At 39.1% G+C, this 27,627-nt stretch overlaps 1 protein-coding gene and 1 pseudogene across 21 annotated transcripts in view; both read right to left on the bottom strand.

The window, feature by feature from the left end:
• AHI1 (Abelson helper integration site 1) overlaps positions 1 to 27,627 on the bottom strand; it is a 216,515-nt gene that overhangs the window by 35,347 nt on the left and 153,541 nt on the right. For 13 of the 21 annotated variants that reach the window (XM_042253505.1, XM_060419696.1, XM_042253504.1 and 10 more), the window contains 2 exons: positions 7,770 to 7,932; positions 4,305 to 4,405 (listed from right to left, as the gene is read on the bottom strand). The exons of 3 other annotated variants lie outside the window; for them this stretch is intronic. In XM_042253505.1, the coding sequence (XP_042109439.1) occupies positions 4,305 to 4,405; positions 7,770 to 7,932 (264 nt within the window). Of the gene's footprint in view, positions 1 to 2,122; positions 4,406 to 7,769; positions 7,933 to 27,627 lie in introns of those variants that run through there. 5 more of the 21 variants (XR_006060634.1, XR_003590152.2, XR_009601649.1 and 2 more) reach the window with 2 other exon arrangements.
• On the bottom strand, positions 12,155 to 27,479 carry LOC114116210 (rho-related GTP-binding protein RhoQ-like; annotated as a pseudogene).

Below are 27,627 nucleotides of genomic sequence, written 5' to 3' on the forward strand. Positions count from 1 at the left end.
ACACATGCGACATCTGCCCACAGCCAAATTCCATGCCAGTTCTTTCAACTGCATCCACTGTATTCCCCATACTATTATAGGCAACCATTGCCATAAATCCTTGCTGGATCTGTAACTGGAGTTTTACCAAGAATTGTTTGTGTTTCAATTCTCTGCAGCATAAGCTGTTCATTCACACATAAGCTAGCCATGAACCACGGGGGCTGGAGTTAACAGTGGCCTCCTCTTAGCTCTCCACTGCTAATTTTAGGTTGTTATGTTATACCTTGACATCTGGCTATAACATCCTTTATGTATCTTTGCAGCTCTTACCTTCAGACTTGTGGTCACTCTTACACAATGGTTCTTAATGTTGGTTGTGCATTAAAATCACCTGGAAAGTTTCTGCAATCTACCCATGCCAAGGCCCTATTCCAGCCCAATTAAATCAATCTGTGGATGTGAACGCAGGCTTTTTTTTTTTTTTTTTTTTAATTTCTCAGGTGACTTTAATGTGAAGCCAAGGTTGAAACATCTGCTTTACACAAGAATTAAGAACTTCCACTCCTGGTTCACCTGTACCCTCTTCCTCCCAACTCTTATGACTGTCCTGGAATTTTAACGTCGAAGAGAACAACCTGCCCAACCAATAACTCTATTTCCTTGACCAGCTCAATTCTATTGACATGTTCTTCAATTTCACCCCAGCTCTTATACACAACTCTGTGGATTTATCATAACTTTGAGCTGCCTGGCATCTGATATATTAAATAAGCAAGATAGCTCCTGGATTTACAGGTCATCGTTTCAGCTGGCTAATTCCTTTCCTGTCTCACGCTATGCTGCCACTGGGGTGTGGGTGGCTTGCTGCAACCTTGCTAAGTCTGCCAGTGTTCTCTCAATTCCACGTCCTTTCTTATCTGGCTGATCCTCTGTGGTGGGTCACTCCTGCGACTGCTTGACCAATGCTATCAAGTCTCTTCTCCTCTTGTTCTCCGTCACACCCACAAAACCTCCAATTATGCATCAGACCAAATCTGCCTTCTCCACTGCCAGGCCTAGAGGCTGAGGATTACTGAGGGGATAACCCAACAACACGGAAAGATGCCACCAAGGCTTTTACGGTATTCAAACAGTAGCTCTCAGAACTACTCAGGAATCTCTTTATTTGTCCCCAGTGAGCCCTGCTCCTGCTGTTATTACAGGTATTCTCACAGTCACTATTCTTCCTGTCTCACTCCTATGACCCTCACACTGGAAGCAGACCCGCCTTCCTGGTTTGGAGAACATGGAGATCTTCTCAATTTCTAAGCTTCCATGCTATCAACTTACCTGTATCCTCTTTTATGTTTACCTGTTTTAGAGGGGTAATGCTGTATGCTCCAGAGAAGGCAATGGCAACCCACTCCAGTACTCTTGCCTGGAGAATCCCAGGAACGGAGGAGACTGGTGAGCTGCCATCTATGGGGTCGCACGATTGAAGCGACTTAGTAGCAGCAGCAGCAGCTCTATGCTCAGCACGGCCAGACAACACTCCTTTATGGAGGGGGCTGTCCTGGGGATGCTATGATGTTTAGCCAAATCTGTGATCCCCACCCACTAGACGTCAGTAGCACCCCTCACCTTGCTGATATTTGCAGAAATTTCTCCAAGCATTGCCAGATGTGTCCTGGGAGGCAAAAATCACCCTCGGTGGAGAACCACTGCTCTAAGCCAAGACTAATCTATCAACTGGTCTTTCCAATGGAAAGCTCCTGCTTCTGCTAAGATCCACGTGTGCTTTCTTTATCTGCCTTCAATGTGAACCTGTCCCCTTGGCTTTGACAACTCCGGATGTGCTTTTATGTCATTCCAGTATTTAGAAAGTAACTCCTGGAACCAGGTCATCCTTCTAGTCACCACTTTGGTTTTCTCCAAGTGAGGCTCTGGGAATGTCTTCCACAGGTTCACTTGCGGAGGCCTGTTCTATTCATCAATCCTCATCACAGAACTGTCAGTCCCTGACACTAGCGCTTGTGTGCCAGGTCCTTGGTGACTACATGCTGAGACCCCCACATGACTAGCTGTTTCTGACACTCTTGACTGTACCCTCCTTGAACCTCTCTTTCCCCCTGGCTTCCAGGCCACTTCTTTTTTCCCCTTCTTTCTCCTTTGATTATTCTTTCTTAATCTTCCCTTCACCTGTGAAGTGAAAGTTGCTCAGTCATGTTCAACTCTTTGCGACCCCATGGACTATGGAATTCTCCAGGCCAGAATACTGGAGTGGGTAGCCGTTCCCTTCTCCAGGGGATCTTCCCAACCCAGGGATCAAACCCAGGTCTCCCACACTGTGGGTGGATTCTTTACCAGCTGAGCCACAAGGGAAGCCCTTCACCTGACTGTCCCTTAAATCCTAGTTAATGTTCAACTGGGATTCTGTCCTTGGCTGCCTTCTCTCAGAACTCTTTGCTCTATGCTATCTCCTTTATTACAAACTTCAACTTTCTTCATGTAATGCAATGAATACATTAACTCCCTCATTTTATTCTGAAGCTCTACCGTCTCTCAAATTCCAGTCCTGAATTACTAGCTCCCCAGTGAATATTTCTATCTGGAGCTCTAGAGACACCACTAACAAATCAAGATACCTATAACAACTCATCACATCCTACTCCCAATATTCCCTTTCTCTATCTCCCCAAATTCTCCTTATTCCTTTATTATTTCTGTGGTACCACTATCCCTGTAGCTGTATAATAAGCCCTAGCATAATCCTAGATTCCAACTTAATTAATCATATCTAATCAATCATAAAATCCTGTCAACTCTACCTTATGACATCTCCCCTCCATCTCTAGTAATTCAGGTTTTTATGTATTCTTTTCAATGGCTTCTTCACCAATTTCCCAGCTCCCTCTAATCCAACCGCCATGCTGCCACCGGAAGGGTATTTTTCTCCTGCAAATCTGTACAAGTCACTCCTTCTCCAGGGAATCCCCTCTGTCTGAAGGCTACAGTCTCAGCATCTGAGCAGAGCATGCTAGGCCTGGCTCCTATATTTCACTTACCCTTCTTTTCATCAGGCCCTGTGCTCCCTACACACAACTATCCCATATCATACCTTACCCAAACTATTCCCTCCACTAGAATGTTTTTTCTAAGATCATTTACCTAGCACATCCTTTTTCATCCTATAAGCCTCAGCTCAAGCCTGACTTCCTCCGGGAACTCTTCCTGGACTCCCTAGGGCATATTTAGAGGATTAGATCTTCATTATAGCTCCCACCATAGTCTGCTGAAATCGCCTGCTTGCAGAGGTCTCACCCATCAGCCTGTAGGCTCCTTAAGGGCAGGTGCCTTGGCTACTCAATCTTGTTTCAGTGAGGACTAAAGTGTGCTTAGCACAGAAGTAAGCACTCAACAAATACAGAATGAATGGCAGAAAAATACATGACAGGTTCAACTGTCAGAAAGCCTATCATGACATGGTATTTATTTATATACATGTGTGTGTGTATATATGCTGTTAAGTCGCTTCAGTAGTGTCCGACTCTACGCGACTCCATTGACAGAAGCCCACCAGGCTCCCCCGTCCCTGGGATTCTCCAGGCAAGAACAATGGAGTGGGTTGCCATCTCCTTCTCCATGTATATATATATACATGTACATGCCTGCCAGTTTATGGAGTCAAAAAGAACCAAAGTTACTCAGCCTAAGGTAAGAGTTAATGTCTCATAATAAGTTAAATAAGTAATATATATGGTGGTACAGTGCTTATAAACTTTTCTACCAAAGCACTACCAGCATTAGAATTCCGCCTGATATCCTTAAGGAGTTGATCACACAGGCTAAAAAATCATGACATTTCTCTGGCTGATTATATATCCATATTTATTTTAACCTGAAAACATTTAAAATTACTAACAAGTAAGAGGAATGCTCTAGAAAGATGGAGCATCTTTATTGTGGGCCCCAGTGTTTTCTTAGCATAATTGTGGACCCCTCAGGTGAGGCTGCTGACAGTGCCAGTATCACAGTTACAGAGATGTGCATTGAGTGGAAATAGCATGATACTAAAAGTTCCAAGTTCTGCTTTGGGTTCGCATCCTACCACTTGGGCTGTGACTTAGGGGTTTACTTTAATCTCTCTGAGCCTCCTCAGTTTCCTTATCTGGAAAATGGCTATAATAAAGATTTGCCTTATATATTTCATAATGTTGGTGGCAATATTAGAAGAAATAATAACATAAACAATGAAGGGTATAAGCATGAAAAATGAAGTAGTATTTCATCCAGAGAGGGTGAAAATCAAAGTACATGGAATACATATACTCAAAAACATTTACCTTCTGCGGAGCTGGAAGAGCTTTTTCCATTTTGGCTTTCTCCTTAGGGGTTAAAGGAGGGGATCGCTCCTTTACTTCCGGAGGCAATTCTCGATAGAGTGCTAGAATGGAACAAAGAATCCACATCATCAAATTGAGGAGCGCCGTTCCGTGGGGGCAAAACAACAATGGAGAGGAGCAGACAGGCTACTAAAGACATTGCTATTCACGTCCTTGGTGTCACGATAAGGTGTCCCAGCACTTGTCATTAAGGCCACTCACAGTCTTCGTTATCCAAAGAGCACAACTTACGATAGGCAAGTCTTGATCAGCCAGTTTCAGAAGTGTAGGAAGTCTCATTTTTACTGACTATGTGTGCGGTCATGTAGCTGCTTATTTCGTTTTATCTTAATACACATTTACCGAGAACCTGCTATATGCAAGATCATCAGCCGGGTACTGCTGGAGGAGCTCTGAAGATGACCAAGGACAGTCTTTGCTCTCAAGGAGCTTACAATCTAGTCAGAGACAGATGTGTTCACAATGAACTGCAATATACAAGAGTGTGATACTGTTCTGAACAGAGACAGTAACAAAGACAAGTTCTGATGTGCAGAGGGTAAAGGCTTAATGGAAAAAGCAGCAGGGCTGTCAGACTAAAAGATAGGTAGGATTTTGCCAGGCGGAGGTGGATAAAGGATAATTTGCAAATATGGTATGAAATAAACAAACATGGGACTGGGAGTATGTACGACACAGAATCTACTCATGGTATTTGGTCTAAAGTTCTTATAATCTAAGGTATAATCCACTTATATGCATGGTGTTGAATCTAAACAGTTACGTGGGAATTTTAAAAGGCTAAAAAGGAAATCTGTTTTGGTTAAATGATGGGCAACTCTGAACTGAGACAAAGAGTTCAAAATTGAACCAAAATTGAACCTGATCAAAATTCTAAAATTATGAGCTACATTAATGGGCTTTGTGTATAGGTTGATTTTATTATGCGTTTGTCTCTTACTGGAAAGGATGTTAGATGTGATTAATGGAGGCTGATCTAATTTCCCTTTCCAGTGGCTTAAGATACAAGGGAAATGTCCTTTGTGATAACAAGGTACCAATGTCTTCTATTATATCATTCTCTTATTGGATAGGGCTTCCAACTGAATGGTTGAAAGAGGTTATGTGTGTATGTACACACACATATACACACGCTCCCTCAGAGCATCTGCTTTGTATAACTGGTTTTGGATAAAGGAGAATTTCTCCTACTATTTTCAGAGTGGAATATGCTGCTGACAGTCATTTTCCCTCAAATGTTAAAACTGGGCAGGTGAGTTTTTGTTACATTCACGTAAAAAGCAGGATAAAAGGAAAGGAAAAGAACACCTGATGAACTGAGAATTCAGTCATATTCTCAGGTTTTCTGAAAACTTTTTGTTTGTTCTGGCCTTTGCAAGCCTTTCTCAATAAGCAGTGACTAATGCCAAAACCCCCCCATCAATTATTCTGAAGTACAATAAGGAATCACAGCATCAGAAGGACATCCACTTCTTGAGACATGGAACTGCTTTCTGCACACAGCCACCAAGCATGGTTACTGTAGTATGCTTGGTAAGTCCCACTTTGCTTCTTATGGAAGAAAACCAAGTTTTATTGAATCTTTAATCCCCTGTGGATCAAATATCTATAGTTTTTCAACATGTGCAAACCTAAGAGGTTATTCCTGCAAACTAACTAGATTCTAAAGTTAGCATCTAATACCCTCCTGCCTGGATATACACAATCATTTTATACCATCAAGTGGAAAAATACTTTAAATGTTTCCACTTATATCTGGAAGAAATAACTGATTATAATATCTAGTTAAAATGAAAGATATTCTCCAGAGTGACTAAGACTGTGCAGAAAGCTCTTGGTTTAAAAACAGCAGCTACCCCTGCAGAATTCCAGCTGCTGTGGGAAGCCATCACTGGGACATCCAGGTGGCTGTCCGAGGTGACCGGGAAGTGAGAAGTGCTGAGGGGAGGGGAGAGGCCTGGGAATTAACCTGTCTCCAGATTTCTTCCTTCCACACTGCCGTAACTTTTCTCCAGTCTGCATACTCCTTTAAACATAGAAGTATATTTCAGATAGAGTTTAAGAGTCATTAACCGTTAATGCTCAGAGAAAAAGAATTAAAACCATGGCACACAGGAAATTAAGAATTTTTTTATGGGAGAGAAGAGTGGGTAATTTTCGAGACACTTAGCACTTTGGAGGGGAGGAGTTTCCTGAAAGCTGCAGATAAACAAGGGAGGGGAAGGAGTTATAGTGAGATTCAGGGCTCTTGGGGAGGGAGCCATGGGAAGGGCTGGGTGCAGACCTGGAAGGTGGTGCCCCAAGAGAAATAATTTTATCTGGGCCTAGCCCCCAGCACCCAGGATTCATGGAAGAAATTCTTCCTCCTTTCCTTTATTTCTTTTCCTTTAAAAATTTAGAACTGACGTTAGAAATTAATAGTGCTTTTGTTCAGCCATAGTTTGGACTGAATGGAGTTTCTGAGACCAGCCCCAAACCAACTATTATTTTAATAATTACTTTGCAGAAACAAAAGACTTGGTAAATATTCAAAATGGAGAGTGTTCTCTTGGCTGCCTCTATTCTATTTTTAATTAACAGAACGATATGATTTTAGTGCTTCTGGAAGAAAGCTTAGAGATAATGGAGTTCGACTTCCTTGTTCTGTGGGAAGAAACGAAGGTATGGCAGTCTTAGCTGTGACGCCAGGATTAGCGCTCAGCTCTCCTGACCCCTGAGCATTCTGCTTTTCCTACCCCACAGCGAATTGACAATCCATGGGATGTGTTTCTCTGAAGAAGCGCTGCTACACTATCCCCTTGTTTCATAGTCTTTACCCTTTGTTTTCAAGCTGTCTGTGTTACTTCTATTTTCTTTTCTCAAGGCCTGGTAGCAAATCTACAGCTTTCAGAAACTCGGATTTAGAATTTCTTCTCCAGCTCATTTCTTTTTCCTTTCACAAACGAGGGCTTAATTTACTTGAGAATGGAACAATCTATTGCAGCCTTTTTTCGTTTTGATCAGGTGCCAGTTAAGCCTGGGGATACAACGTAAAAAGAATGGGAGTTGAAGAACTAGAGGTTCTTAGGTGCCTGTCAGCCTAGGAGTGGCAGGAGGAAGGGTGACGTCAGTGTGTGTGCAGCAGGTGGCCAGGAAAGGGGCTGAAGGAGGTTGGTAGCGAGATGGGCAGGTCCCCTGGGAAGGCAAGTCCATGAAGCCGGCATTCCAATCTCAGAATGTCATAGCTTTTGAGTGTACTAATGCCCCCCTCTTTTTTTTTTTTGCAACATGAGAATGAAGAGCAATACCCCATTGGTAAACATATGCAAAAGTAACAAGACAGCAAGTTAAAGAGCAGAAGATGATAAAATCTGGGACTATCAGTTATACCATATTAGTAAACCAGGAAGGGAGCATAAAACTTACTTTCACTAGCCACATGATTAGCTGGAAAATAACCTTCCTGTCCCTTTCCTATGCTGCCATACCACCAGTCTTCATTATCTTTGAAAAACACTCGGATAATGTCTCCGCGATGGATGGTTAGTTCATCTGATCGATTCGCTGTGTAGTCATAAAGAGCCACTACCTAAGGGAGAGATAAGACCACCACAGCTTTATCACAACTGTACCACAGAGAAAACCCCCAACATTCACTTCCTCTTGCAGAAGAGCAGCTGAAACCAAAGCAGTACTTTGGTGAGTCTGAGGCTGTCTCAAGGTTTGCTAATGGGATCAGGGGTGGTGGGAACACAGCAGGAGAAGCAAGATAAAAGGCTGTGGGATTGAGAAATGGTTACGCGCATTCAATACACTAAGATTAGCTTCAAAATAGCAGATGTTAATTTTTTTTTTAAGTAAATTACTTGTGAAGCAAATAAAAAAAAAGAAGCTCACACATCATTCACTGTTAAAATTGTTTCATTCTACCTTTGGTCTCATTCCCTGTGCTAAGCAGAGGCATCAGAAAAAAAAAAAAAAAATCTCCAGAAGGTCAACACTTCTATACAATAGGAAAAATGCAATGGAACAACCAGATTACATAATTTCATTGTGATCATCTGGGTTTACTGTCAATGTATCTTTTTGTGATGTATTTCTATGCAAATACCATTTTTTTCTGGTATTTCATATCAACAATCTAAATCTACCTTTAAAAATACCTTGATAAGCTTATTTTCAAGAGACACAAATTTAAGAGGAAAGGCCTTCCTATGAGAACCCTCTTTCTCTGTTATGTTACAGTAGTCACTATATTTGATTCTTTTTTCTTTTGAAAAACCAAATTCAAAATGAATGGCTGCAGAGGCATCTACAAATCCCTTACAGCAGTTTCAAGAAGGAAGCAAACCTCAACCCACTTCAGACATGATGCAGTGTATAAAGTAGCACATAATATAATATAAAGAATAGACTACTTCCACTTTTTTCCCTATGCAAATAGAATTTGAAAACTTACAGGCTATACAACTGTAATGTAATGGAAAACTATCATTACGACCCTTTGCATTTAGGTTGCTGCTGCTGCTGCTGCTGCTGCTGCGTCGCTTCAGTCATGTCTGACTCTGTGCGACTCCACAGATGGCAGCCCACCAGGCTCCCCTGTCCCTGGGATTCTCCAAGCAAGAACACTGGAGTGGGTTGCCATTTCCTTCTTCAATGCATGAAAGTGAAAAGTGAAAGTGAAATCGCTTAGTCGTGTCCGACTCATAGCACTTAGGTTGAGTACTGATTTATTCACCTAACAAGTATTTACTGAAATCCTAATGTGCCTGGTTCTGTGTTAGGGACTGAACGTACAGTGATAAATAGGATAACTTCTAGAAGAGGTACCTTGCTTAGGCTTTGCCGAGAATGACAGATAATCAGGAAATAGCCAGGTGAAAAGATGGAAAAGTATGTCCCAGGCACTGCACCCTATGTGTGAGAGTCCAGGGAACAGAAACCCCAAATAGTTCAATATGGTGGGAGTCTGGCATTAGAGGGAAGAATCTGGATAGAAAGTGGGAAGGCCGAGGCTTCAGGAGTAAGTAGGTGCCAGATCATACATGCTGGAAGGTTCAGACTTACATTATGGGCCATAGGAAGCTAGAAATTCCGTAACAGCTTATAAAACTCTTTGTGGTGCCTTTAATTAATTTAAAATATTTATTAACATATTAACCAGAAGATTTTAATGGATACATTTGCAATTGACTGCTGTCACTATACAATATAAGGGCAGTAATGATATACAATACAAGGGCAGTAATGATGATTATATTAAATGGTAAAAATACAATTCCTATTGTACTGCTTTGCATAGGCCCTAGTTTAAACCTGTTATGTAGGATATTGTTTAAAGTTGACAAATCTTTTGTAACTTTCAGTATATTGATGCCAACTCACTCAGGTACAAGTGAGACTTTTAATTTTTTCCTCCATTCTTCCTTCTCCAAACCTCTTCTCCTGAATTCTCCTGTGTTGCCCTATCACAGAAGAGGAAAGCTAATTAAAATGTGTCTGCCATGTGCTGGGTCCCTTGCTAGCTGCTTATGTGAATTTTCTTACTCAACCTTTGTGACAATCCTGTTGAGGGCATAAAGTCTTATTTCAGTTTCATAAATGAGAAATTTGATATACAGAGAAATTTAGTAACTTGCTTAAAGTGAACTAGTTAAGTGGCAGAATCAGGATTTAAACTCGTATTTTTTTTTTAAACGAAATACACGTATAGGCCATCTTTGTCTAGTATCGAACATGGGAAAGAAGCAGCAGAGGACAGGACGAGGGACATGATACCCTAATCACTCATGAGAGATAAGGCACATTTTTCAACAGCAGCACATGGGCAGTTGGCTGTGCTGAGAAGACTGACCCCTGGGTCACCTGCAGGCCCACCGTGCCCCTTTCAGGGCACCTAAGACCCCGTCCCAGAACCCGCCTGGGGATTTGTTCCTATTGTTCTTCATCCTGACATGCCTGTAGAAAGAGGAAGAGATACCATGAGCACATGTGCACTGAGAAAAAGTCCCCCTGAGGACACAGCGAAAAGGTGGCCGTCTGCATGGCAAGGAGAGAGGCTAGGAGGAACCAGCAAGGGAGAGAGGCTAGGAGGAACCAGCCTGGCCGGCTACTGGATCTTGGACTTCTAGCCTCTAGAACTGTGAACAAATACATTTTTGTTGTTTAGGTACCCTTCTATGTTACAGCTGTTACAGTCGCATAAGGTGATGATGTCAAGCGAATCATGAGTTACCAACCTCTCATGGTATTGCAAACTGGCAATACCTCATTGGCACCCAGCTAACGGCACTGTGTTCCACACCCTTATAATCTATCTCCTGGTATAGAAACAATGTCCTCATCACTAAACTCTGCAACTACCACCACCCTTAGGACAGAGACTACATTTCCCAAAGCTGCCCTGTTTTGTCACACCATTACTGACATTTAGGTGAAAAATTGCTGTCCACTGAGAACTCAGTGTGTTTCACATGCCAACAGCCCACATGTGGGCAGCAGTGGAGTTATAATATTGACCATTCTATCATCATGCTGAAGACACCTGACAAAAGTCACGTGGATTGTGAGAATCTGCTTGTATTCCAGTGTGGTTTTTTCTTTTAGAAATATTTATTTTTCTTTACTTATTTGGCTGTGCCAGGTCTCAGTTGCAGCAGGCAGGATCTTTTAGTCATAGCAGGTGGGATCTAGATCCCTGGCCAGGGATTGAACTCAGGCCCCCTGCATTGGGAGCAGAGTCTTAGCCATTGTACCACCAATGAAGTCCCACTGTGTGCTTTTATCATTAGCTTCTCATTTGAAGATCGCTTACTCTCTTCTGAGGCTTCCCTGGTGGCTCAGACAGTGAAGAATCTGCCTGCAGTGTGGGGGACCCAGGTTTGATGCCTGGGTTGGGAAGATTCCCTTGGAGGAGGAAATGGCAACCCACTCCAGTATTTTAGCCTGGAGAATTCCATGGACAGAGGGCTACAGTCCATGGGGTCAAAAAGAGTTGGATATGACTGAACAACTAACACTTTCACCACAACTACTCTCTTCTGAGCATCACAGTATACACAGTAAAGTTTGCTTCTTTTAATTTGGCAGTGGCTTCGGCAGAATTCATGTATGTCTTCCCCATCTCCAATTAGATTTCATTGTCATCTCACTGTTTTAGGATAAAGTAAAGCCATACTGGGAGCTTTATTCTCCAAGCATTGGAAGACACAATTTAATGCAGCTTTGTCATGAATTAATACTATTTCTATTCTTCTCCTATAAAGGATCTTCTATAATGTACCATTTTATGCATATGGTAGTCTGCACATAGGTGTGACAAATATCATTCTTCAGTCATGTCGGGCTCTTTGTGACCCCGTGGACTGTAGCCCACCAGGCCTGTCTGTCCATGGGGATTCTCCAGGCAAGACTATTGGATGGGTTGCCATGGCCTCCTCCAGGGGATCTTCCCGGCCCAGGGACTTAAGCCTGCATCTCTTACGTCTCCTGCATTGGCAAGAGGGTTCTTTACCACTGGGAAACCCCTCATTCCTCAGTGAAGTGAAGTGAAATCGCTCAGTCGTGTCCGACTCTGTGATCCCATGGACCGTAGTCTACCAGGCTTCTCTGTCCTTTGGATTTTCCAGGCAAGAGAACTGGAGTGGGTTGCCATTTCCTTCTCCAGGGGATCTTCCTGACCCAGGGATTGAACCCAGGTCTCCTGCATTGCAGGCAGACACTTTACCCTCTGAGCCACCTATGACCCAAATCTTGAACTGATGAAATCTTTGTGAAATTATCTTGACTTATGAAATCTTTTAGCAATCTTTCTTTTTTGACAGAAATTTAAAATGTGTTTATGTGCTCATACTGGTAATGACAAGTTTAGGAAATAAAATCTTCCACAAAATCCACTTGGTCACATTTTGACTATTATTGACATATTTGAAACAGAGCTCTCTCCCTTACTTAAAGCTTGCTGAGTTGGTTGGGCATAATCACTCATGGCAGAAGGGTCATTGGCAAGCTTTTTTGTTGTTTTTGGACATATTTCTCAGACTTCTTAGCAGTGCTTGCCAGATACTATATCTTGGTTTAGGCAGAGTCTGCTAGACTACCATAAGACATTTAGGTGAATTCCTCTTGGTATTATCTTCTGCAAGGTTTTTCATGAAAATAGTTGCCTTTGAAGACTTCTCAATGGATACCACTGTGCTGAAGGAACATTAACTAGTATTTCTTAACAGCCGATGTTCCTTGCAATGTTATCCGTGATGCAATCCAAAAATTAATACTCACAATGACCCCAAGTCATGCAACCAACTAAGCTACATTGAATAAATCATACACTTGAGCACTTTCTCCTCCAACGCTGCTCCTGCGGGTCCATAAGTGTCAGGAAGTTTCTTCGTGCCAGACTGCAGCCAATGAGGCACCTCTTTCCTTTGCTTCTTACTTGCTACCTTGATTTCAGAATCCTGTCCTTCAGACCAGTGAAAGAATAAATTTTTCTTGTTTTAAACCGCACCATGTTCATGGTAATTTGACGAACAGTCCTGGAAAACTAATGTGTATGTAGCTTACTATGGTGAGCGCTGGATTTTCTCATGCTCTTTTAAAGACTGTTGGACATTTTTCTGGCAGGTAGTGACCTGAGATTGGTCTGACCCTTTTCAGGTTTGCTTTCAAGTTTTGTTAGAGCATATTCAGGAAGACTTTTCTCTAAGGGCTCAATAAGCTCCACTACCAAGGCATGATTCTCCTGATAATTCTCCCTCGACGCCCCACATATTAGGAGACTTTTCCATCTGGCTGGCAGGACTGACAACTATCCTCTTTCTGTTGGGTAGCCTATTCATTTCTGACTGTTCTTTCCTTATGGGGTTTTGCCCCATGCAGGTGCAGATCAGTACTCAGCCAAAGACTTATTAAGGGCACTTCTTATGGTTATGGGCAGCATTATTATCAATTAATATAAGATGAAATAAAAAGAAACACCTCAGTAACTATTTTATTTTTCTTGACAGAAGCCTCGTTACAGGTATTTAATGCACATTAACTAAAATGTGTACATTTTTAGTTTTTATGATAAATGCAATTGGGACTTTATTACACTCTTGGTATTCTCAAAGAAAGCACATCAGGGGTTAGAAATATTTAGGTTACACTTCTGGCTCAAGTGACGATAAAACCTTTATTCTTCTCTGATCTTATACATTGTTTCCTCTGGGATGTCCATCTCTTGCAGGCCTGGAGTGACCTTTGGCTACATGGTTGGCCTTGTTATTTCACCACTCTGTATATATTAAAATAGAAAGCAACTTACACATAAGAAAGTAATTGGAGCAAAGGGAGAAGATGCTTCTTTGTGTAGATTCCAGAAGGACTATGCAAAACCATGGATGGTGTAAGCCAGGTTGTTATCTTTATAGCCTGTTTTCCACCTAGTTACAACATGAGGGGATTGTAGCTTTTTAACTAGGAAACTCCTGAGACAGTACTTTCTACTTGAAATACAGTATTTAGAATAGATTGTGGCTTTAGATGGGTTTGCTGCTTTTTCAGTTTTTAGGGAAACATTCTTAATGAATTTTATAGAACTCTGACAAAAGGGTTTTTTAAATACTCTCAAGTTTTAAACTGCTTCATTATATACAAGAGGTCTGAGGATAGCTGTAGCATTTCATATGCTTTCTGAGAGAAATGGACTGTTTTCTTGGCCACTGGAAATGTTTCTTATGAAATGAAACAATTTATACATCTTGAACTTTTTTTTTTTTTTTACTGTTTCTTTGAAGTTAAAATGGCTATGATAGCTCACTAAACACTTCAATCCCTGATGTGTTAAAGTTGAACATTCCACATAGCCAGTGTGCTCCCATTTCTTTTTCTAGTTTCCACCCTTATTCCAGACACAGGTTTTTCTTTCATATCTTTGTCTTGTTTGGGGATCACCTTGGAGATCTGAGTTCCTATTAATACAATGGGTGTATTTAGCATGTATTACTTAAGTTCTGTTACCCACTCCTCTTTCACATTTTGAAATAAGGCTACATTTACCACAGAGAAGCATATAAGGAGAACATCAGGCATCGGATAAGATAAAAGCCTCAGATGATCAGTCTTGTCTGTTCTTAGTCTTCCTGTTTAGCCATGTCATAGAAAATCAGGAGGTACTAGCTGTCGCCTATGGTGACGCTGACTGTGTATTAGTTGAAGATGGCAGGCACGTAATTCTCCAGGAAGATGCTGTTGGCACAGTTCCTATATAGGTGCGTCTTGCCCACTGCCCAGTTGCCAATCACTACACACCTGAGAATCACTGCCCCGGCCCATGAGCCGTACTGGGCATGGCCCCCTTACTCTACCGGTGGTCCCCTCACCAGCTGTGCATGCCTGCTGCCTCCCAGCAGTTAACAAGTGAAATTAAACTGTAAGAAAGTCTCATTTCTCAGTTATGACAAGGACTATTTGGTCTTTATTATTAAAACAGAATAAAAGAGCAGATTAAAAACTTTAGTAGAAAATCAAATGTAACAATAAATCCTCAATTGTACAGAAGTACATTACTAAACATTCAAATGACTCCTTTACTAATAGTGACACTGGGATTGTATTTTATTAATGAGATAAATGGAAAAACATACAGCCCTATTTCTAGCATCATGTGGTAGAAATATACACAGTCTCTTACAATTATTTCCATGAACACTAAATAAGACAAACTAAAGTCCTATTATGTTTAACTGATCTTATCTGGATAATAAGAAAGATTAGCATGATTAAGAAAACAGATAAAGAAAGCAAATAATAATTGCACAAAGTTTACTGTCTCTGTATCAAACTATCTGCTATATAAATATATATGGATCTTAAATGCTTCATTAAACAGACAACTGAAAATATTTAATTTCTAATACCTTCTGGTAAAGGTTAATGGAAAAAATACTAAACTAGGAATCAAGATAGTGAGTTTTCAGTCCTGACTGGGCCTCCAAAGCTAAAACATACCACAAAACACAAACTGGATGTGTGTAAACTAAGGGTTCTGGGCCAGATGCTAGGTGGTATGCCTTCCATTTTTAAAACTCTATCATGCCAGGTATTCAAATACCCATTACAAATGAACAGCATTCACAAATTTTAATATGAATTCAAAACACTGATTTGTGGATAACAGTGTGACTGTATTCGTTGTGATCACACATGAACCAGAAAAGCTTGTTTGATTGCTGTAATACCACACAGGAAAATCCTGCTAGTCATAATTAAAGAAGAATAGTGATAAAGCATTTCTTTGGAATTTACCAGTTGGAAATACTTCTTCCTTCTTTGACAAATAGGAATGACTGAGATTTTGGACTTTATAAATAAAGCTACTGGTTTTTTACAATGATTGGTATTAATTAAACACCTTATTGGACATCACCATTCACATACCTTGTTACAGTGAATTATTAGTGCTTTGTTGAAAAAGGCTCTAAAATACATCTCTGTATTGGTTATTTCCTTAAAAAAAATCAAGAAAATGATGCAGACTTTCATAGATTGGACTGCGGATTATTTTTGTTGTTGTTAGTGAAGAAAAATGATAATGCACTTTATTTTTCTTGGGAGGGATAACAAGAGGAGAATTATGAGTCATCGGCTTAGATGAGGGTATCCAACCCAAAGTGTGGCCTCCAGATTAGCAATGACAACATTACCTGGAAACCGGTTAGAAATGCAAATTCTTGGGCCTCATTCCAGACCAACTAAAACCATAGATTCTGGGGATGGACCCAGAAATCTGTTTTAAGAAGCCTGCCAGGTGATTCTGATGTACTTTAAGGTTTAGTTAACTTTATTTTGATGACCTACTTTATAAAACATGTATGTTTATTTTCTGCACATATCAAATATGCGACTACATGGTTAACAAACACTTGGTTAAACATTTTAAAATATAAAATCAAGCTTTATAATAAACTGTTACTGGAAAAACTTATAAAAAGTAAACTTGTTTCTCCTTTCTTATTTTACTTATCTTTCTCAGTTTCCCTCGTCTCACTGAAATGCTGACTAGCTCCAGATTTGAGTAATTTTAACATCTACTTCATCATTTTTTTCAACAAGCTCATGCTCAAACTGCAACTAGGAGTCATAGTAAACATTTCTTAGGTTTCCCTACAACCTCTTAAGGATTAGAGAAATTTTTAAAATAGAAAAACAAGCAAAATTGAAAGATTAAACCTATTCACCAAGCAATAATTATTAGATACAACTGTGTCTGAGCTATTCTTACAGGCTGGGGAGAAAAAAGTGATCACAGCCCTGTCCTTGGGAGTTTCCGTTTTATGTGTCATTGTTTTTGGTCTGGTGGCCCTTTTGACAAAAGGGATACCTTTAATATCTGCATAAGTCACTCTGCTGTTTCTCTACTTTCAAACTGCCAATAAAGAGTGCTAGGGTGCCTGCTAATAATGAATATTAAAATAATAATTTATGAATTACTTTAAAAAGTATAATCACTTTAAAATTCTCCTAACAAACCATGAGCTATGAGTAAATGTAAAATCAGTAAAAAAGAACTAGTTGAAGACAATATTTTTAAACAAATGTAAATCTGAGTATTTGCAAACATATTATTCAGTTTTATGCACTGTCTTAGTAGTTATAAATTTTATACTTCATACTTCAAAGCAGTGGTTTATAAAGATTATACACAGAAATTATACTCCTTATGAAAAATGGAATATTATTTTTTTATTCTGCATTCTTCAAACAGACTTGTACTGTCCCATTCTGGAACTGTTTTATTACTATACTAATAAATCAGGACTTCCCTGGTGGTTCAGTGGTAAAGAATCTGCCTGCCAATGCAGGAGATATGGGTTTGATCCCTAGGTCGGGAAGATCCCCTGGAGAAGGAAATGGCAACCCACTCCGGTACTCTTGCCTGGAAAATCCCATGGATGGAGAAGCCTCGTAGGCTGCAGTCCGTGGGGTCACAGAGAGTCAGACATGATTGAGCAACTTCACTTTCACTTTTCTTTACCAGTTGAGCCATCAGGGAAGCCCAAGAATCGTGGAGTGTGTAGCCTATCCCTTCTTTAAGGGAACTTCCCAACTCAGGAATTGAACTGGGGGTCTCCTGAATTGCAGGTGGATTCTTTACCAGCTGAGTGGTATACCTGGGAAGCCCATACAAAGGCATGATAAGTACTAAATAGGGTAGTTATGGATGTATATGTGAACATGTGTGTGCACACAAATATATAATGTGTGCATGTATTTGTGTGTGTACACATACAAACACGTACATATGTAGTGTAAAATGCTTAGCACATGCCTGAATAGTTCTCAAAAATATTAAGTACTATAACTCTTTGTATGCATTGTATAATTGCTTCTTCTTGTTTAGTCGCTGAGTTGTGCCCGCCTCTTTTGCGTTCCTATAGACTGGAGCCCTCCAGGCTCCTCTGTCCATGCGATTTCCCAGACAAAAATACTGGAGTGAGTTGGGTAAAGAATCCTGGTAAAGAATCCACCTACAATGTGGGAGACCTGGGTTCGACCCCTGAGTTTGGAAGATCCCCTGGAGAAGGGAACAGTTATCCACTCCAGTATTCTGGCCTGAAGAATTCCATGGACAGAGGAGCCTGGCAGGCTACAGTCCATGGGTTGCAAAGAGCCGGACATGACTGAGGAACTTTCATGTTCATACATATGCTTTTGTTTCCTCAATTATAAACTAAAAGATTATTATTTGTCTAAATCACAGAGTTTGGCAGATTCTAAATGTTAGCAGGTTTGCTTTTCTCCTTAGCCTACGCTGTTAATCACTAACCTTACATATTTAAGTTTGAAGTTAGAGGGCTGCGTGGAACCAAGTAAATAAATGTCTGGTTCACTGACTTCGGCTTTCGCTAAGATTTATGCCCAAAGGAGGATCTTTAAGACTTGGTATTTCTATTCCAGATGGCACCTGAAGAAGATCATCAAAGCACTCTTCTTTACATTAGCTTCTCAGTTACAATTTCTTGAAGCCATCAAACTAGGAAGTTATATGGTAAACAGAAATTAGGCCAAAGTGACAGCTGATGTATGTATACTAACATGTGTGTCCATCTGATCACTACAGTTTATATTTATACTGAAATGACTATAAGGCTCAGTTTATTTGGGAAGACTCTGTACAGGAATCTTAAATAATAAATTTAAATGGAAAAGAGACACAGATGTGTAGCGCAGACTTTTGGACTCTGAGGGAGAGGGAGAGGGTGGGATGATTTGGGAGAATGGCACTGAAACATGTATACTACCATGTAAGAAACGAATTGCCAGTCTATGTCCGATGCAGGATACAGGATGCTTGGGGCTGGTGCACGGGGATGACCCAGAGAGATGTTATGGGGTGGGAGGTGGGAGGGGGGTTCATGTTTGGGAATGCATGTACACCTGTGGTGGATTCATGTCAATGTATGGCAAAACCAATACAGTATTGTAAAGTAAAATAAAGTAAAAATAAAAATTAAAAAAAAAAGAAAAGCTTTTTAGGCTGCTGATAGTAAGACATCAATAAGTAACTGCTCATCTTATTTAAACACTGAGGCTTGTCTATTTCTAATTCCAATGATAATCCAAAAATTCTCAGAAAAGTTCATGTATACACATGTGAGTATTTGGTTTAATGAGGAAGAAGATAGTAATATAATTACAGAAGAAGAAGCTGGGTGGAAAATGTACTTTAGCATATAAATATAACTGTGATACATACAAAGATGAAGATGGTTGAGTAAGAGGTTCTAAAATGTCCCAAACGGTATTTCAAATGGCAAAATAGAAATCAGTTAATAGAAATTCTGGAGTTGAAAAGTACAATATTCACTAGAGGGGCTTCCCTGGTGGCTCAGACAGTAAAGAACCTGCCTGCAATGTGGGAGACCCAGGTTTGATTCCTGGGTTGGGAAGATTCCCTGGAGAAGGGAATGGCTACCCACTCCAGTATTCTTGCCTGGAGACAGGGCTTCTCAGGTGGCGCAAGCGGTAAAGAACCCACCTGCCAAAGCAGAAGATTTAAGAGATGTGGGTTCAGTCCCTGGGTTGGGAAGATCTGGAGAAGAAAACGCAACTCACTCTAGTATTTTTGTCTGGAGAATCCCATGGACTGAGGAGCCAGATGGGCTATAGTCCATAGGGTTATAGCACAGAGTAAGACACGACTGAAGTGACTTAGCACACAGCACAGAAGAGAGAAAAGAGAAGAAAGAAGATTTAGAGAAATAACGGCACAAACTTCCCAAAAATGATTTAAAAAATTAATCTGCACATTCAAGAGCTTACACAAAATCCATGTGGTGTAAGAAAGATCCACACCTAGATACATCGTAGCCAAACTACTGAAGACCACGAATCTTGAAAGCAGTGAAAGTAAAACAACTCATCACACAAAAGGGATTCTCAACAAGATGATCAGTAGATTTCTCATCAGAAACTTTGGAGTTCACAAGTTAGTAAGATGATGCTTTCAACATTAAGTGTGGAAAGAAAACTTGATCTACTATTCAATATCCAGCAAAATTACCATGTAAAAAAAAGACGAAACTAATATGTTCCCAGATAAGTGATAACAGAGTTTGTTGCTAGTTGACCTGCCCTTTAAGAAAAACTAATGGGAGTCCTTCAGGCTGCAATAAAAGGGCACTTGACAGGAACTCAAACCCATATAAATAAAGAGCACTGATTAAGGTAATTACAGAAGTAAATGCAAAGACAGTATGTGTCCTTTCTTACAAGCAACTTTTCACCTGATTTAAAAGGTAACTTCATGAAGAATTATGAAATGTGCTGATGGTTTACAGTGTATAAAGATGCAATTTCTAGGACCATAATAGCAAAAAGGAGGCAGGAAGGAAAAGAACTGAATTAAAGTTTTTGCACACTAGTGAAATTAAGTTGGTACTAATCTAAACTATATTAAGATGTAAGTTGCAATTTTCAGGATAACTACTAAGAAAATAACTCAAGTATAACACAAAAAGTAAAGAGATTTAAATTGGTGTATTAAAAAATATTACTTTAATCAAAAAAGAGTAATTAAAGAGGAAAGGAGCAAAAAATACATCAGAAAAACAAACCAAATTATAGACCGAATTCTATCTTATCAATAATTAAATTAAATGGAAATAGATCAAGCACTCCAAATGGAATGCAGAAATTATAAGAATGGAAAAAAGACATATTCAAATCATCTGCTGTCTACAAGAGGAACATTTCAAAAGCACAATAAAGTTGAAAAGAAAGAAAAAATAGGCCATACAAACAGAAACCAAAAGAGAGCTGGAGAGGTTGTTCTGATAAAAGGCAAAATATAATTTAAGACAAAAATTGTCAGTAAAGATAAAGAAGAACATTTGAATGATAAAATTGTCAATCAATCAAGAAGCCATAAATAAGTATGAATATATACGCAACTAAAAAGTCTCAAAATACATAAAGAAAAAGACAGAATTTAAAGGTAAGCTAGATGATTCAACAACAAGCTGTTGAGACTCCAATACTCTAACTTTCTATAATGAATAGAACTAGGCAGATCAATACGGAAGACTTGATCAACACTAAAAATCAACTAGATCTAACAGACAACTATAGAATACTCTGCCTAATAAGAGCAGAATACATATTCTTCTTAAGTACATGTAGAACAATCTCTAGAATAAACAATATGCTAGTCAAGGTTATGGTTTTTCCACTAGTCATGTATGGATGTGAGAGTTGGACTGTGAAGAAAGCTGAGCACCGAAGAATTGATGCTTTTGAACTGTGGTGTTGGAGAAGACTCTTGAGAGTCCCTTGGACTGCAAGGAGATCCAACCTGTCCATTCTGAAGGAGATCAGCCCTGGGATTTCTTTTGGAAGGAATGATGCTAAAGCTGAAACTCCGGTACTTTGGCCACCTCATGCAAAGAGTTGACTCATCGGAAAAGACTCTGATGCTGGGAGGGATTGGGGGCAGGAGGAGAAGAGGACGACAGAGGATGAGATGGTTGGATGGCATCACGGACTCGATGGACGTGAGTCTGAATGAACTCCGGGAGTTGGTGATGGACAGGGAGGCCTGGCATGCTGCGATTCATGGGGTCACAAAGAGTCAGACACGACTGAGCGACTGAACTGAACTGAACTGATGCCATAAAATAAGCCTTAAAAAAACCCAGAAATCATAAAAATGTGTTCTCCAATCACAATGAAATGAAAATAGAACTCAGAATCAGGAAGACACTTGGGAGATTCACAAAGGTATAGAAATTAAACAATATATTCCTAAATAACCAATGGGTGAGAAAAAAGAACACCAGGGAAATTAAACATCACATACCAAAATGTATGTGGAGTGGCCAAATAATGATTTGAGGAAATTTTGTAGTGTAAATGTTTTCACTGAGGAAAAATCAAAACAATAAGGTAACCTTATACTTTAAAACTGGAAAAATAAAACTAAACCCAAAGCAAGCAGAAGGAAGGAAATGACAAACATTAAGATGGAAATAAAAAACAGCAAACAGAAAAATAAGAGAAAATTAACAAAACCAAAAATTGGTTCCTTGAAAGACCAAGGAAATTAAAACTTTTGCTAGACTAACTAAAGGTGGTGGAGTGGAAGGTAACACCCCAAATAACAAAAATCAGGAATGAGAGAGCAGATACCACTATTGGCCTTAGAGAAAAAAAGGATTATAATAAAGTGCTATTATTAACTGTACATTAACAAATTAAATAGCCCAGATGAAAGGGACAAATTCCTAGAAAGACACAACTTAAAACTGACTGAAGAAGAAGAAAATCTGAATGGACCTAAGACTAAAGAGACTGAATTAGCAATCAAAAATTTCTCATGAAGAAAAGCTTAAGTACAGAATGAAACACTGGTGAACTGTACCAAAGGTTAAAAAAAATAATGTCAATCTTTTACAAAATTCTTCCAAAAAATAAAAGAGAAATGAACACTTTCTAACTCACTTTATGAAGTCAGTATTACCATGATCCCAAAGCTGGACAAGAAAACTACACACTTCTTATGAATCCTGATGTAAAAACATCAACAAAATACCAGTAAACAGAATCTACAACATATAAAAAGATTATACACTATGATCAAGTGGGATTTATCTCAGAAATGACAGTCTGGCTTAACATATGACAGTCTATGTAACAGACCATATTAATAGCACTAAGGAGAAAACCCACATAACCATTTCAATAAATATAGAAAAACCATTTAACAAAATCCAACATCCTTTCCTGATAAAAACACTCAATAAAGTAAGAATACAAGAAAGGTTATGCACAAAAATGCACAGCTAACAATATATTTACTGGTCAAAGACTGATAGCTTTTCCTCTAAGATTAGGAGCAAGACAAGACAAAGACACAACTTTTTCTACTTCAACATCATACTGAAGATTTTAGCCAATAAACTAGGCAAGAGAAAAGAAAGGCATCAAGATGGAAAGAAAGAAGTAGAGCTATATTAGCAGATGACATGGTCTTATGTATAGACAACCTCAAGGAATCCATTAAAAAACACTTCAAAACATATTTTAGAAGTAGTAAACAAATTCACTAAGGTTATAGAATACAGTTGAATATAAAAAGTGAGTTATATTTCTATACCCATGGAATGAACAATCTAAATAATAAAACCAAGTCCATTTACAATAGTATCAAAAATAAGAAAATACTTGAAATAAAATTTCGAGACTTATATACTGAAAACAAAGTATCACTGATAGAAATTAAAGAAGACCTATATAAATTGCAAGGCCCATGTTACTAGATTGGAAAAATACTATACTCAATTTTGATCTACAGATTCAACACAATCTCTATCAAAAGCTTTGTAGAAACTGAGGTGATTTTTAAAATTCATATGGAAATGCAAGAGATGTAGAATAGCAAAATAATATGGAAAGAGAACAAAGTTGGAGGACAAACTCTGCTTTTAAAACTTACTACAAAGCTACAGCAGACTACTAACGTAAAGAAAGGCAAATGGATCAGTGCAATAGAATTAAGAGTCCAGATATAAGTCCTTATATTCATGGTCAAAAACTGAAAAGTGTGCCAAGGCCGTTAAATAGGGAAATAATAGCCTTCTCAATAAATGGTGTTAGGAAAATTGGATAGATGCATGCAAAAAATAAAGTTATAACCCTAACTCATATATAAAAATTAACTCAAAATGGATTATACATAGACCTAGAGGTAAGAGTTAAATGCATATATCTCTCCAGGAACACATAGGAGCAAATCTTTGTGACCTTAGATCAGACAATGGTTTCTTAGACATGGTACCAAAAGCAAAAGTAACAAAAGAAAAGAATAGGAAAATTGAACTTCGTAAAGGCTAAAAAACAATTCTGTGCTTCAAAGGACATGATCAAGAAACAGAATAAGGCAACCTACAGAACGAAGAGACTTGTACCCAGAGTATATAAAGAACTCTTAGAAGTCAATAAAAAGCAAACCCAACTAGATATAAATAATGTGAATATATCTATATCATAGCTATATATATGAGTTACATAATTAGTTGGTCATGGACAAGGAGGCCTGGCGTGCTGCAGTTCATGGGGTCGCAAAGAGTCGGACATGACTGAGCGACTGAACTGAACTGATTTATATGCTATATTCCTGGCATATGAAAGGCATACAGTATGTTTCAGGTATAATTATTATGATTCAACTGCTAGAGTTCTTTGAGTTATCACAGAGGCACGGTGTTTTAAAATAGAAATATTTCTATAGGGCAATCACAACTATAAATGTGATCCTATTTTCCAAATTAAATGTAGATGTGCTAACTTCAACTCCATTTCTAAAAACAAAACTGTATTTCTACCCTTGGTATGATAAGATCTGAATCCCCTACATATATACATATATATCATATTCATTAAAATATATCTAACTTAGATAATTATATAGTAAAATATAATTATAATTTCCTCAACTAGAAAATGGTCAAAGAATTTGAATGAATTCTCCAAATAAGAGATACAAATAGCACTACAAAATATGCTAACCTCATTAATCATTAAAAAATGCAAATCAAAATCAGGAGATATCGCTTTTCACTCAATAAAATGACTATAATAAAAAAGACACTAACAAGTGTTGGTGAGGATGTGGAGAAATTGAAACTCTCATACTTGGCTGGTGGGATTGTAAAATGGTTCAGGCACTTTAGAGAACATTTTGGCAGTTCCTCAAAATGTTAAACACGGTTACTATATGACACAGCAATTTCAGTACTAAATATACACTCAAGAGAAATGAAAAACCTATGTCCACACAAAAAGTTGTATGTAAATGTTCATACAGCATTATTCAAAACAGCTAAAACTGGAAGCAACCCAAATGCTCATCAATGAATAAAAGAATAAATAAAATGCGGCATATCCATAATTGACTATTAATCAGCCATAAAAAGGAATGAAAATCTGATTCATACTATAACATGGATGAACTCTGAAAACATGCCAAGTGAAAGAAGCTAGATACAAAAGGTCATGCATATTATGACTGCATTTATGTAAAATGTCCACAATAGGCCAATCCACAGAGATTATTATCAGATTATTATTTGCCAGGGGCTAGGGAGAGAAGGCAATGGAGTGGGGCAGTGTCTACTACTGGGTATGGGATTTCTTTTTTGGGGTGAGCATTATGTTTTAAAATTGGACACTGATGATGCTTTCAAAACTGAACAGACTAAAATTCAATGAACTGGAGACTGTGAAAGAATAAACATTTTTCTATGTGAATGATATCCAAATAAAGCTGATACTAAAAAAAAAAAAAAGAACATCATAGAAATTATGGCTACAAAAAGTGAAGTTAGCCATGATGAATAAAGGAACAGATACAAGCAACACAGAGATGGAGACCACAGCAACTCATGTCAGAGAGAAGAGCCTTGATTCTGGCTGTGAAAATGCACAAAAAAGGTCATATTGTGAAAATGTAACAGAAGGAGTAAACAATATATGTCGAACATAAGAGAAATAGATAAGCTTAATATATCACCAAGGTTTTCTCAGTAAGAACTAAGCAGCTGGTAGTGTTAGTTGCTCAGTCATGTCCGACTCTTTGCGACCCCATGGACTATAGCTCACCAGGCTCTGTCCATAGGATTTCCCAGGCAAGAATACTGGAGTGGGTTGCCACTCCCTTCTCTAGGGAGCTGGTAGTTCCAGCGACATGTAAGTCCCAAGTTCAGTTCAGTCACTCAGTCATGTGGGACTCTTTGTGACCCCATGGACTGCAACACGCCAGGCTTCCCTGTCCATCACCAACTCCTGGAGCTTACTCAAATTCATGTCCATTGAGTCAGACGTGACTGAGTTGGACAACCATCTCATCCTCTGTCATCCCCTTCTTCTCCCATCTTCAATCTCTCCCAGCATCAGGGTCTGTTCAGATGAGTCAGTTCTTCGAATCAGGTGGCGAAAGTATTAGAGTTTCAGCTTCAGCATCAGTCCTGCCAATTAATATTTAAGACTGATTTCCTTTAGGATGGACTGGCTGGATCTCTTTGCAGTCCAAGGGACTCTTAAGAGTCTTCTCCAACACCACAGTTCAAAAACATCAATTCTTTGGTGCTCTGCTTTCTTTATAGTCCAAAGAAAGACATCCATACATGACTACTGGAAAAACCATAGCTTTGACTAGATGGACCTTTGTCGGCAAAGTAATGTCTCTGCTTTTTAATAACTTTCCTTCCAAAGAACAAGCATCTTTTAATTTCATGGCTGCAGCCACCATTTGCAGTGATTTTGGAGCCCAAAAAAGTAAGGTCTGTCACTGTTTCCATTGTTTCCCCATCTATTTGCCACGAACTGATGGGACCAGATGCCATGATCTTAGTTTTCTGAATGTTGAGTTTTAAGCCAACTTTTTTTACTCTCCTCTTTCACTTTCATCAAGAGGCTCTTTAGTTCTTTGTTTTCTGCCATAAGTGTGGTGTCACCTGCATATCTGAGGTTATTGATATTTTGCCTGACAAACCTGATTCCAGCTTGTGCTTCATCCAGACTTAAATTGAAGAAAGTAGGGAAAACCACTAGACCATTCAGGTATGACCTAAATAAGTCCCAAGGAAGGTGGTAATTTTATTGAGCTGTACTCATTTTCAGGTTCTTTGGTTACCAAATGGTTAACAGCCTATATATTTATTATAAAGATCTTCTAGTAGAATGGAGAAAGAAAAGAATAATTAAGATTAGAAACATCAACTAAGGAGTCATTCATGCTTAAGTACCAGCTGACACTTGAGTTTTAAAAGTAGGTCTCAAGGAAGAAGGAAAAAGTCCAATCACCTCATTCTTGGGCGATTACCTTTTCATTCCTGTTCTTTTTAGTCCAGTTCTTCAAACAGCTGTCTGTGGCATGCGGGTAGCATAGTTTGAAGCATAGCAGGTGTTTGTAATTTCCTTTCTCAAGGTCACAGGTGACTCTGCCAGTGCACTAGAAAAACCACAGCTTCTGGGACCCTTTCTTCCCACCAAACCCCAAGATCCCCTTCTCACATCCAGATTACTCTCGTTACTATGTGTCTTTAACCCACCTCACAGCTATGAGAACTGAAGTGCCACTATTCTGAGGAAATCTAAGGCCCTATCCACTAACCTCAAATCATATCTGATTAAAACTTCTTGATGGGTAGATGGGATGTTTTCCAAGAAACAAAGTTTGCAATTGGCTTTCTTAGGTAACATCCATGGTAGATGATGAAGAGGGAGGAATCTGTATTTGGCTCTTTCCTATCCTCAAGGTCCTCATGACTCTTCTTGGCTGTCATTCTGGTCAGTTCTATCAGTACTGCTCAGCTGTCTACTCTCTTCGTTACCACCCCTGTCTAATGCCATTACAAGCTACAGTGATGATACTAAGATAGGATGAGATAATACACACTACAGAGCAGGGTTTTAAAAACTTAAAAATTATTTTTATAGGTGTTAATTGCTGCTAATATTACCTGAGCTGCTCCCACTTTCCACAGAATCTGCTTTGTGCCATTGACTGACATTTGAGTGTGATGGTTTAATAGTATAAAATGATTCTGCTCTTAGGGAGTTAATATTTTTGGCTCGTCTACCACAGTGCATTAACGCATTCAATTAAAATGTTTCCAGAAGACTCTTAAAGGCCTTTTGTGTTTCAGTTTCTCTACTGGCAAATGATGATGATGATGATAATGCTTTTATCTTACAGAATTATGACATTCATGAAGCAACCTACATAAAACATTTTCCA

The sequence above is a fragment of the Ovis aries genome, chromosome 8 (genome assembly GCF_016772045.2).
Source record: "Ovis aries strain OAR_USU_Benz2616 breed Rambouillet chromosome 8, ARS-UI_Ramb_v3.0, whole genome shotgun sequence".
NCBI lineage: Eukaryota > Metazoa > Chordata > Mammalia > Artiodactyla > Bovidae > Ovis > Ovis aries.